The following is a 13,286-nucleotide window of genomic DNA, read 5'->3' as shown; positions in this document are numbered from 1 at the left end:
TCCAGTTCCGAGCTATGTTTAAAGTTTCAAGTCTCTAGCTCTAGCTCGTCGGGAAGTTAGTTCAAAATCAATTGCAAAGCACCGAACAGACAAACAGACAGACAAGAAAACGAGTTAATAAAAACATGGTAAAATGTCGGGAGACTATAGCCTGAACGTGTTACTTCGTAATTTCTTTGTGCGGATTTCGAGGCAGATCTACGATTCGAATTCGGAAGGAAAGCGTCTGTTTTCCGGTAAATAAACTCCGTATCCCGCATCCGTCGGGCATCCATCGAACGCCATTTGTCCCTGTTCCCGGTAACGAACGATTAATTTGGAACATCGACCGCGGACAAATCGTTCGGCACGCGTTCAAATCGACCTCGTGTTCGTCACCTCCGACCTCCTGACAACCTCTACTCGCGACTACTCGAATCCCAATTCCCACTCGCGTCTTCGTTCTTTAAATGTCATTGCGGGATCGTGCGATCGTTCCTCGCGAAGCGACGATCAGTTTTCTTAATCGTTGAGATTTTTCCTCGGATAATTCTCGATGAATCAGGCAGCACCTGGCGTTCCAAACAATGTTCAATGAATCCTTCAACAGCAATTTCAATTGTGAACGGACAAGTTCTATAAACGGAAATTTCTAAGTTTCCCTTCCGTGCAGTGCAACTGAAAATCCTGTTATTCGGATCCCGATCGGTAAAGTGTAAAGTCGCGACGTTTCGACGAGAGACCGGTTTAATTAACGGCAAACAGCGATCATCCTGGAAGCTGGAAACACGGCGCGGAGATTTCGATAGTTATCGGTTAAAAGATAGCCGGAGAGCAAACGAGACAATGAAACGATGGCCTGTCAGCGGATCGACGACGAGTAGTCGATGCGATTGTGGAGCTCCTCGGTTTCGATTGTCGCAACAATCGGCGATCAACAATCAAAACCGATAGAACGCAGGAGTCGGGCGTGTACGTTGTTGCCGATATCGTCGTCGACCGAATCAAAAGCAACCGGATCTAGCTGCAACCCGTGTAACAGCTTAATCCCCTTGCGAGCCACCACTGCAACGGGGCCAGCCCTTTCTCATAGGAATTAATTAGCCCATCGAGTTCTGATTCGAAACTGCTCTTCACAGCCCTTTTACTGCGGCGTGTTTCAAAGCGTTACCGCGCGCCGCGAACGCTTGCAATCCGGCTGAGAATTACGGTTACCGTTTCGCCGTGTCTCCCGAGAAATACCCCATGCTCGGCAATACCGTATATACCTTTCAAGAAAGAAATTGTTTTCCCACATCGCCTCGTTTCGACGATATCTCAAACGAGAGGAATGATGCGTGTTTTCGAGATCCAATATTTTCCCGAGCTCTACCGAAATCGGTTCTCGCGTAACTCGACCGTGTTCCCTTGTGATTCGTTAAATAGCTGTCCTTCGGGCGTTCCGTCCTACAGAAGAGTGTACGCGGCATTCCGACGCCGAGGGTGTCCTCCTCGGCTCTTTTATCTCGCCTTTGCATCTCTCGCGAGAGCTTCCATTGTCTCCATTCATCGTTCCCCTTGTCTTCCAGTCTCTGGACACACGTTTCTTTTCGAGAATCGCGGCGTAGGTGCGCCAAGGTCGCCTGGTTGCTCGTAAGCGTCCTATTGAACCCGTCCGCCACCCGCCATCCGCGATTTATACCCTCTACCCTCTCTATTTGAAGGTAGCGACGCGAAAACCACGCCGTACAGAGCGGCCACCTTTCACACACGTTACAAGCTTCAAGCTGTAATTTCGTGCCATTTGTCTGCATCTACAAGTTACGAGAAATGCGGTATAAATCGCAAGACGCAGCGGTATGACGCGTTTAGGGAATCCCACCTACAATAGCCAAGAATATGAGTGGAGTGATCCGGAGTGCGCGACTCGCAAGTAATGTGGAAAGCGGGTCGGAGAGTTGCAGAAGCCTCCGGTCAAACAGGACGAGCAGGGCCCCCATAAGGGTACCTGGGCGGTGGGGTTTTTAGTGGGTAGTGCGCACACTTCCCCCCGACCGTCATCGTTAGGGGGGAGCTAGTGCGTAAATGCATTTTCACCACCGGCCAAAATTAAAAAAAAGAAAGGACAAAAAATATATAAAAAAAAACTTTTTAAAAACCACGGTTATATTAAAATGCACTAAAAAGGAGAAAATAATTTTTTTAGACGTTGGTGACTATAATCTTGCGTGTCCAGAACGAAGTATTCTCGTTGGCGTTTCGATCGAGGGACAAGGGACGAAGGACCTTGCTGTTTAGGAAGATCCCTGGCCCCGTGTTACGGCAACACGCCAGTTGGCATCCTCGGGATCGCGCATCGATCGGGATAAATAAATTCAGAAACTCGGTCGTCCCTCTCGCCCACACCTTCACAACCCCCAACGCCTTAAACCCTCCGACTCGAATGAACCTTCGAACTTTCACGCGCCATGTGTCACGGAGTCACGTGTCACACGTGCCCCACGCGCGTCACGTGGCACGTGTCCGCGTGTGTGTCACGGATAACGGAGAGCCGCGGGGGGGACGGGTCGATCGTTACGCGATAACACATTCCGCCTGCACATCGCATCTCATTGTCAGCGATAAGAAAAAGGTCAAACGATTTAGCGCTGCGGGATACGGGGCCCCCGTTCGATTCTACCCTCGACGCGACACCCTTCTAAATTCTCCCCGAGCTTCGAAATTGATTTACACGCGGAACGTAAAACGTTCGTCTAATCGGAAAGCTTGCGAACAACACGATTCCAGGGGAAAACAGCTGTGCCGCGGTACCGGGGACACGAAATCGAATGTCACGGATAATGGAATCGCGATAGACATACCGGGACCAGGACGAATCGATCGCGAAGCTCGTGAAGCTTGTGAAACTCGTGAAGCTCGTGAATCGCGCGGCCAGTACAGAGAGAAAAAAAACACCGGCCGTGATAAAACTATTTTGTAAAACGATGGGACGAGCCGGATCGAGCAGAGAGGAGGCTAGCGGGGTCCTAGAAACGACGGATTCTTCACTCGAGAGCCACTCGCCGCTCATAGTTCTCGTTAGCTCTCTACAGGCCACGGTCTCTCCGCGCGAAATGGACGGAATTTCCTTCTTTTTGTCTCTCTCTCTCTCTCTCTTCCATCCCCTGACACCCCGCCAACGAGCCGGACACGCGACCGACGCGTCCTCGAAAGAATTTTTCGATCGTTGCCAACTTCCCGGCCTGAAATAGTTGACGGATATCGGCGCATCGCGTGGCCGTTCGCTAACGAAGCGCATAGACATATAGAGATAGACTGCGCCGTCTTATGGGCGAGTTGAAGCCCACAATGGCGGCGCGCGGTACAAAGAGTGAGAGAGAGAGCATTAGCCGGGGTCCATAGCGCTCTCTTTCTATATGATGTGTCGACACATCAATTAGAAAGAGAGCGCTATGGACCCCGGCTAATGCTCTCTCTCTCTCGCACGCCGCCATTGTGAACTTCAGCGCTCCGTTCAGGCCGCGCAGTCTATCTCTATATGTCTATGACGAAGCGTAACCTGTAACCTGTAATCTATTCCGGATCGATATGGCAACCCACCGGAGAATTTAATTGATCGGTCGAACGAACAAACAATTTCTCGTTTTATTTGTTTTCCAGTTTCCGACGCGGTCTCGGGCGAATCGTTGGGAAGCGTCGCGGGTAAGCCGCTAACGCGGGAATTATTCGCGAAAATGATGGCCGCGATTACCGCGTCCGAAGAGGAAATTTGTCCTTGTTCGCAGCCTGTACTGTTGGTACAGTGGTTCGCAAAATTTTTCGCTTTCGTTCCGTTTTCCGAGCAATTGTCTAGAATAATATTTTCCGTCGAGTTTCACAAATTTCCCGAGAATTATTCGAACGTCCGCCCGTTCTTCGTATCGATTCGACTCAGCGAAATGTCCTTGCCACCGCGAATTCATTTTTCTAGCGCTGTAGCGCAGAAATGACCGGCGAAAAGGGTCGACTTGACCCAGGCCTTATCTCGGTTTTCCATTTTCGAAGAGGGAATTCGCGCTGTCGACTGTTTCTAGTTCCAACGCTTTGTTCACGAGGATTAGAGCGTAGTGAACCGATTGCGAGAACATGATGAATGTCGCGAGCTTTCTCTAGCTCGCGCAACATTCGGGAAAAGTCTATCTTGGCTCTTGGCGAGGAATAATTTTGGACGCCGCTGTAGGTTTCGTTTCCTCGCGGAAGCTCGCGAAATGACGCGTGTAATCGCGAGTGCCAGTCCCTCCTCGCTCGTGAAATATTTACGCGGCTTTTCGAAGGAGGCGGTTGTCGGCTCGAGCCGAGATTCCCCTCAAGGTTGCGTACACACTGACGTAGACCGACGGACACGACTAGACCGTTTCGAACTCGAACGTAAATGTCGGAGGTTTACACTGCGACCGGTCGATACAATTCCCTCCCCTTTCGATCGTTCAATTCGGTTTTCCAGCAGAACTCCCTAACCGAGCAGTCATTTCCGGAATCATCGCTGAAATCCGATCACCGCTCCCCAATCTTCTCGCAATTATCAACACGAATTCGCTCTTCGATAACGGGGGCACGCCTGCTCCGACACTTCGGAACGAAAATGAAAACTATAATCTATACCTGTCTAAAAAGTCTGTACAGAAAAAATTAACGATCCTAATAACCGAAAAAATGAGTACTAGAAAAGTCTCTACTTTCAATGCATAACGACGCTACACGAGTACATAAATAAAAGGAATACAACTGCTACAACTGTTGTTATGTCATGTTAAGTCAACTGTGCAATCAACTGTTAAGTTATGTCACCATTTTTCAAGCATTTCCGGTAGTGTAATTAAAAAATGTTTTAGACAAAAGTTTCTCAGTACTTGGTGAGCTACACATGTTCGCATATTCTTAAATCTGAAAAAAATGCTTTTTACTTGAAAAAGTAAAGGTCACCTTGACTTTTTTTAAATGTTAATCATAGGATTGTTTCCGACGTCGAGACGAATTTAACTATGTACTATACTACGACCTTGAAATGACCTGAAACTTGAAAATTTTGTGCGAACGTAATTTTAATGAAAAATTATTTCTTACAATATAAATCAAGCTACATCAGATGTCCGAACTGCGATCCACCTTCTCACCGGAAATGCCTAAAAAGTGGTGACATAAATTAACGGATACACCCTGTATAATAGCTGAGACCACCGAAATTTTTCATCTTACGCGCGATCTGGAAAATCGTATTTTAAAATATTATAAACAAAATACTCCACTGTGCGCTGGACCAAGAAGAGAGAGCGCAAGTTACACCGATTTCCGCGCGGAATAGCTTTCGAAGATGCGAGGATTTTTGCCGAGGGATAGGTAAAGCCGCGCCGATCCTCCAGCTTTATTTTTCCTCGCGCCTGAGTAGTCAGGCGGATCTAGGAACTCGAAGAAGAAAAGGCAGAGCGAAGCGAGGCGTGGTGCCGCTCTGCGAATAGACCGCCGGGTGGTCCCGGACTACCTCTATGCTAGAGTGTGTTTCTCAGGTGCTTTAACTCTGCTGTTCCGTCGCTTGTCGCCTGTCGCCTGTCGTCCGTTTCGTCGCTCGCATGCCAAGTCCTGGTAATTGTGTCAAGAGCGTGCGTTCACGCGGACAAGAGTGTACGAGCAAGATTCCAAGGAAACTCGGTTGCCGTGGATCGAACTTGAAACTCGAAAGCAAAACGAGTTTGTCTCTTCTATCCCTCTCGCCTCTATCAACCTTATTTTATCCTCTATTTGGCGAGGAGCACCTATTCGCAACGGTGACGCCGTCAACTCTGAACTTACCGAGCGCAAAAGCGACACACAAACCTTCCACGATACTACAGTAGGTTCCTGCTCGTTGCCTGTTCTTTACGCGAACCTCGTTCTAGGCATTTCGTTCACGCAAGATGGTAGCTTAATGGAAATGGCAATTTGGAAAATCTCACGCGATTGATTGGACAAAAACCTCGGATCTTGCGGGGACCATATCCCCGACATGATTATGATTCGATTGAGATCGACGGACGATGGCTGACCTGTTTGAAACCCCGGTACATCACCCGGATTTCCTGCCTGGAGAACTTGGTCTGCCGAAGGAGTTCTTCGAGGGCGACCGGTCTAGTGGCCTGCTGCCTGGTCCTCGAGCTCTCGAAGTCGAACAGCGCCTCTTCCGGGCCCGGCGAGTCCGGTGGTGTAGCCATCCCTTCGCAAACTTTCGCTACCTGTCGCAACCGCAACCAGTCCCGCTCGTTCTAGTCGACGAATCCGAAGCCGAAGCCGGTTTCTTCCTCGTCCGAACACTTTCACGGTCACACCACGGCCGCTTCGAGCCACCCCGCTACATTCATCCTTGTTACGCCCATCCGTGCCCTCCTCCACGCTGACAGAGTACCTTTGCCGCGTTGCCCTTTACGTCACCGTTGGTTCTGCAAAACAAGATCGATTCGTTCGTTAATCTCCGATCTTACTCTCAGATTCGTTCGTTCGTTCTTCTTCGTATCATATGGTCACGTCCAGTGGTTCAGCCGTTAATAATATAATAATTGATAAAATCAATCCTGTATAATTCATGATATGTATTTTCTGAATTTCTTTTTATACTTGCTCTAATAATGATGTACGAGAAATAAAATATCAAATATTAACGAACTATCGTATATTGTACCACATTGCGTGCGATAGAATTAAGAAAACTCATATATTGAATTTAAATCTTCATTGAACGAATTAAGAATGTAGCGAAATATATTTTATTAAATGACCGAGTCATTTTCAAATATAAATTGTGAGCGAATATTCGTTGAATCGAAGAATATGAAGAATATTCACTGAAGAATGTGAAGACTATTCCGAAGAATCGATGAGCGATGGATTGTTCCTCGATTTATGAGATGCGCAGAGTAATATAATCCAGCCAAGAGGATGATAAAAGATGCAATGTACACGGTTAAGAAGAAAGTGACTAAGAAGAATGCGATTAAGAAGAAATCGATTGAAAGGAATTGGTGATGATGTAGCCACCTTGTGAAGATTAAGACTAGAACAATGGATTGGCTAATCTATAAAAGGGATGGTTCCTCGTCAGAAGCAGTTCAGTTAACGTTAAAAATTCTATCGATCACCATCGTACATTAATGAAAAGTTCAGTACAGTGTGCGTGAGTTATCCTGCTGGGGTATAATTAGCGAAGTTAAAGTTAAAAAGTGTTAATCGGTCGAAAATATTTTGTTATACATCAACGACATCATCGACAAGAAGTAGAACAACTCTTTGAAAGCCAAAACTGGAATTTTTGTTACATGGAATATATTTTGTTTATTTAAACTTGAATCAAAATATCAAATCATATTTAAAGAGTTTACCCAACTTCGATTTCTACGTTCCAATTCCACGATCAAAGCCACATAGAATTTAAGAAATCCTCGATTACCCGAACCGAAGCCGGTGAATGCAGGAAGGTTCACAAAACTGCGTTTTATCTTCAATTAAACAACTTAAATTCTTTAATACGTCCACCTCAGGACGTAACAATATAATACGGTGGCAACAATATGTACATTTATGCATCGAGATGTTTAGCGTACTAGAAATGTACTCGCTCGCTAGGCTCTCGAAGGCCTCGAGCTCGAAGCTCTTCGACTTGAAGATCCCGAGCGAAAGGTTCGGTTTAAATCTCAAAGGTTCGAAGCTCGACGGTCTGGGAAGAGAACCAGCCTGTATCAAATTTGCTTAATCGATAACGCATCTGGTATTCTAATGGATTAGCGGTGGGTCGATTCTCTACACCATGGTTGGATCAGATAAAAATATTGATTAAAATTCTGCGGGCTGCAAGAGAACGCTCGACGTGTCCCTGATCGTCGCTATCTACTTCACCGCTTATAAGAGTATAAAGCGATCTTCGGGTTCCGTAGGGCTCTGTGTTTATGAGTCGGGGGAAGTGTACTTATATCGGTCGATGGCTGTTTTCTTATCGGCCCGATAAATATTGAACATGCGCGGGGGCTTGAGAAACGCTTCGCCGTGAAAACGCTAAAAGCGCCGAACCTTGGTACTAACTAGTTTCCAACTATAGGAACAACCTCGGGTTGCACCTGAGGAACAAGAAAATGTAATACGATACGCGTGCATTTACTCGCGGCTTCGTTCTCCAGAATTTCCACAATTTTCGGTCTTTCTAGAACGCATGTTTTCGTCGCTCGCGGTCTCCACTTGCCTCGAGCGTGGTCGTGCTCGTGCTCGTAATGCGGTTAATGCGTAACAGGTCACTCGGCGAGGTCGATCTTCTCGGAAACGCGAAGCCTCCTCGCGAACAAAAACAAATTTCATTCTATATTTCCTACTCCCTTTCGGGCGAGGAATCTCACGTCCAGTTTTCGGACGTGCCTCGGTTACACATCGACGCGGCCTTGAGTACGTACACCGTAGTACAGTAATATTGTATTTTTATGATTTCGGCGCAGGGTTCGATCATTTATAGAAAACCAGCAAATGTGCAATTAATTAAACATGCTTCTCGACGTTTCGATCCTTATGTGGATCATTCTCAAAGAGAAACGTCGAGAAGCATGTTTAATTAATTGCACATTTGCTAGTTTTCTATAAATCATCGAAGCCTGCGCCGAAATCATAAAATTGATTATACAGTGACTCCCATTAATATTCGGACGCTCTAAAAAACGCGATGATCTTTTTAATATTGGACGATACGATTCAAACTTTTTTCGGAAGCTAGAGCACTTAGTTCACTAAAGGATGTGAAAAGAAATTTTTCGAAAATTTGTAATTGGTCGGAATTGTAGAGAAAAATACTAAAAGATCCATTTTACAACTTTTTTATGTGGGCCTATATTGAAACTTTAAAAAATACGTTTCGTAGATCTGTTTCAATTAAGCATATCCTGAAAATTTCGTCAAAATCGATCGACGTTGCAATGAGCTACACGCGTTTAAAGATGGTAAAAATTGCAGATTTTCACGATTTTCGGCCTATAACAGCAGTAAATCTAAGAATTCTTACATCTTTCAATGACTGTCATTTTTCCCCACATCAACCGATTTCGATGAAACTTTCACAATGCATATAACCCACACAGATCTACAAAACATATTTTTCAAAATTTCAATGTAGGCCCGCATAAAAAAGTTGCAAAATGCAACATTTAGTATTTCCTCTACAATTCCGGTCAAATGCAATTTTTGAAAAAATTTCTTTTCACATCCTGTAGTAAACTAATTGCTCTAGCTTTCCAAAAAAGATCAAATCGCATAGTCCAATATTTGAAAAGTTACGGTGTTTTTAAGAGTGTCCGAATATTAGAGGGAGTCACTGTATGTTTAATTTTCGATCGAGAAGAATTCACCTGTAGTACAGTAATGTCTTGATCTATACCGGACGTAGCTGTACGATCTTACAAGGCGCGGTCATGGGGTCTCAGGTTTTCTCGAAACTTTACATACTGGTAGATTTCGTTCTCCCGTTTATGAAAATATAGCATTATAGGGTCAGATACTCAATAACTTTTGAGTACTAATTTCGAGTCCGGTAAAGTAAAGTTTACCCTTATTTTACGGTTTCTGTGATTAGAACTTTTTTTTTAGATCGTAATTTCCTAAAATAGGAGAAAATTGATGTAAATTGTATGCCTATGTGTTCTGCAATAGCTTTTATATTAACACAACACCAAAATAGCATTTTATTTCGGTTCAAAGGAAATTATTAACATACACTTTTATCAGAATCTGTTCAGAATCTTCATCACGAGTCAAACACGATATTGTAAGGCAAGGGGTTAATAACTTGATCCAACGATGGAACAGAAGATTCTGAAACACTTGTAAGTACCTATAATTGACATTCGTATTTTATAATGTAGGATTAATATTCTTATGTGTTACAATGGAAATTTATGATTCGAATGGACAGGGAAACGACCACATTTTTGGTACAGGCCTATCGACGTCCATTTCGTTTGTCTCGAGGCTCGCGCACGATTATGTTCCGTTCCGTCTCATCGACACGGTCGTGTGGACTGTAGCAATAGGCTTTTGTCAGTACGTATAATTCTATACAATCAAATTTTGCGAGAACTTCAACATCTTATATCTCAATAATTTCTTTATAAATGCATAGAGATCCGCAGTCTATCAATAACTATTTGTTTGCGACATGTGGCTCCTTTCAAACTTTTCCTCTTCTCGACGAGTAGAAGGTATTGATGTAAAAACAAACTTGAACAACAATTATCTTTGTTGTAAACAATTTTGTCGCAAACTTCTCATACAAATGTCCACCGATCCAGAGGTGTAGATTCACCCCTACGACGGCTGACCATTACTTTTTATACACCATGTACCTATATACACAATCGTGTACACCGTGCGTCGTATAAACGGCGAGAAACAAACAGGCATAGCTACTCGCCGCGATCGTAAAGCGTATTTCCGGCGAGAATTCTGCATATTCAACCGGGGGCCCGAGTCTAAACATTGAGTTGTCGGTGATAAGCGAACGACCGCAGAGCAAACCATTTCTAAAATGACGGATTTAAAGTCTCTCGCGTCTGCGCGTGTACACACATACATATACATATATCTGTATACGTACACGTCTGACGGCAAGCCACAGCTGAACGACGAATCAAATATTTGCCCAAGAGTATAGTATTTCAACGTGTATCCACCGCCAACGAAAACCCCACGGCCAAACCAACACCGCCGCATTGACAATCGACTTTCGACTTCCGTCGAATCGAGTCTTCGCGGACCACGTGTTGTTGCGGACTCCGCGCGGTCTGACCAAACACCGTCTCATTCTACTTACGAATCTTCTACTGACGCTTCGGCCCGACGCGTTCGATATCCAAACACCGTACAACCGGATCGTGTCTATAAAACAGGTGGGATTAATTCGAAAATGTTTATTATAATTAGATTCATTCGTGAAGTGGACTCTACGAGCCCGGAAACTCTTTTTTCTAAGCTACGCTCAACGAGTCGCCGGAAACTCGGGAAAAACTAAGGTAAAGGCATCAGTAATTAATTGACCGAGTATTCAGTAGTGGAGCAGTTTTCAGGAAAACGTGAGAAATAATGTTTCTGGACGTAATAATCTTTCGAAAAGGAAAGATCTTTTCTCATATTAATGAACAGCAAGCGAACTACGAAACATTGACCTACTCTGTTCCTAAATTAGACATGGTACTAATTTCTTTTCATTTGTACTTGCCCGTTTACTTGTAATTTATACTGATCGTTGCAAGTAAACGATATCAAGCTGGACAACTACTAACTAACGTATTGTCGATTAGTAGTTTTCCCGTTTTCAAGGATGGTCGACTTCTGACACAATTATTGAATTGTCGCAAGCTCAGCTTTGTTGCACAACGCGAGAAGTTCGAACAGCATTTTCACGCGTGGAGTCTCTCTATTTAATAAAGGATAAAAGGCATCTACTATTATTCACGCAGAGAATTTCTGTCAACTGGTCATCCGTTCGTGCGTCGTATAAAATAATCGAGGCGAACGGTGTTTCGCTGGAAATGGTATTCGTTTCGGAGATTCGCTGGGAGACGTTACGGCTGCAAACGTTTCAGCGACTCTCGAGCCGCGCCACCTAAACAGGGAGGCTCTATTATCTTAACGAGGAGACTTCTCTTGCAGAATGTTACGCTGACATTTTTAATGAGCCTTTCTCGTGCCTCTCGGGAGAGACAATGGCTAACGGTTCGCAAGCAGTTAACAATTAAAGTTGCACGCGGCCATAGCTCTCGTCTCGGCCTGCTGTATCCGTTCCGAGCGTTTATCTGATAACTTTTAACCCCCTCCTTCCTCTCCCTTTCCCTTTCCCTTCTGCCGGGCTATTTATGTACCTTGAGACACGTCGAAGCCGAGTCATCGGTTAATTAACCGATTAACGTCCGCTGTACCCGAACGAGTACACGCGACGCGTACGTGTATTCTAACATTCACAGCCGTCGCCCATGTAGCGACAATTCCAAAACGTTCGATTCTCCGATGAAACTCGCCGGGTTTCCAATTATTTTCGAATGGGAATGAGAAAAATACTCGAATACAGAACGGTTTCGGGTAACAGGGTTAAAGTACTCGAGAGAAATTTCCGAAAAATCGTACTCTCGCGATTGCCGGCCGCTGCAATGGCGGATTGCAGGGTCGCTTCTGCACTCGTCGCGCGTGCAGATTCGCTAGGCCCGAGAGAGAACGGTAAACATTAATCAAAATTAATAGGGTTTCTCCGTTCGGTCGGATTTTCGCGAAACAAACAGCGGGAGTTCGTACGGGAATCCGCGGTCTATTTATTCGGGGCTAACAGAACGATAAATTCGAGAAACGGGACGAATCCGATGCAGATTCTTTCGCTGGAGAAAGGAAACGTTATTTCTAAGGCGGCGCGGATCCGCGCTCGCGCGACAATCGTCGCGAGAAAAATTACATAAGGACACCCCCGCTGAATATTCAGGTCACACGGTTAACGCCTATCGAGATAAATACAATGTCGCGCGAGGCGCTGCCGTGTAAACCGACCGAGAAGAGAGGCGAAGAGAGGAGAGAAGAGAGGAGAGGAAAAGGGAGGAGAAGAGAGGAGACGCGCGAGGAGAGACCAGAGGAGAGAGAAAAAATGAATAAATAAACCCGGACACGTTCGTCAAGCATCGCCGGCTTCTTTCAGTGACTATAATGGCTCCCACCGGGTATTTTCGAAACTGTCGATCACGGCTGCAACAAACGAAGCTGCCAGGAAAAGAATCACGGCTTCCTGCTTGCGGTGCGAGTCGCATCTTTCCATAAAAGCCGCGCGGTACTCGAAATGGACCTATGAACGCGAGCTATTTCCCTCTCTGTCTCTCTCTCTCTCTTGCACGGTAAACACCGTCTCTCCACACACAATATTCCTGGTGTGAACCAAACTATTTTATCAGAGTCAGATTCTATAATAAGATTCGCAGTCTAGTTCTACTTTGCCATTATCGAGATAAGAGAGACTCCCTGGCATGTACACTCCCGTCCATAAATCGCCGGACACCTACTTATCTTCAACAAAATGGTAATTAAAGAATACAAGCTTCCAGATTGATTTTATCATTTTCTTTTGATTAAATATACACATATATCTAAATGAATAAATGTCGGAAAAAAGAGATTGAGAAATTTTTGGATGGTTATGGACAGCTTTAGAAGCGGAATTGGAAACCGATTGCCCCACTTAAAATTTTACAAATATAGGATATTTTGGTCAGGTCGAGTACTTATTTTCTCTGTGGGAAAAATCGGGGGAAATTATTCCG

At 45.0% G+C, this 13,286-nt stretch overlaps 1 protein-coding gene across 1 annotated transcript in view; it reads right to left on the bottom strand.

The window, feature by feature from the left end:
* The window catches only part of LOC143215886 (A-type potassium channel modulatory protein KCNIP1), a 43,388-nt gene that overhangs the window by 24,819 nt on the left and 5,283 nt on the right, over positions 1-13,286 (bottom strand). The window contains exon 2 of the mRNA XM_076438480.1: positions 6,018-6,407. Coding sequence (XP_076294595.1) covers positions 6,018-6,182 — 165 coding nt within the window. The 5' untranslated portion in view covers positions 6,183-6,407. The remainder of the gene's footprint in view (positions 1-6,017; positions 6,408-13,286) is intronic.

The sequence above is a fragment of the Lasioglossum baleicum genome, chromosome 14 (genome assembly GCF_051020765.1).
Source record: "Lasioglossum baleicum chromosome 14, iyLasBale1, whole genome shotgun sequence".
Lineage (NCBI taxonomy): Eukaryota > Metazoa > Arthropoda > Insecta > Hymenoptera > Halictidae > Lasioglossum > Lasioglossum baleicum.
Note: the sequence above shows the minus strand (reverse complement) of the source record. Positions and strands in the feature narration are given on the sequence as shown.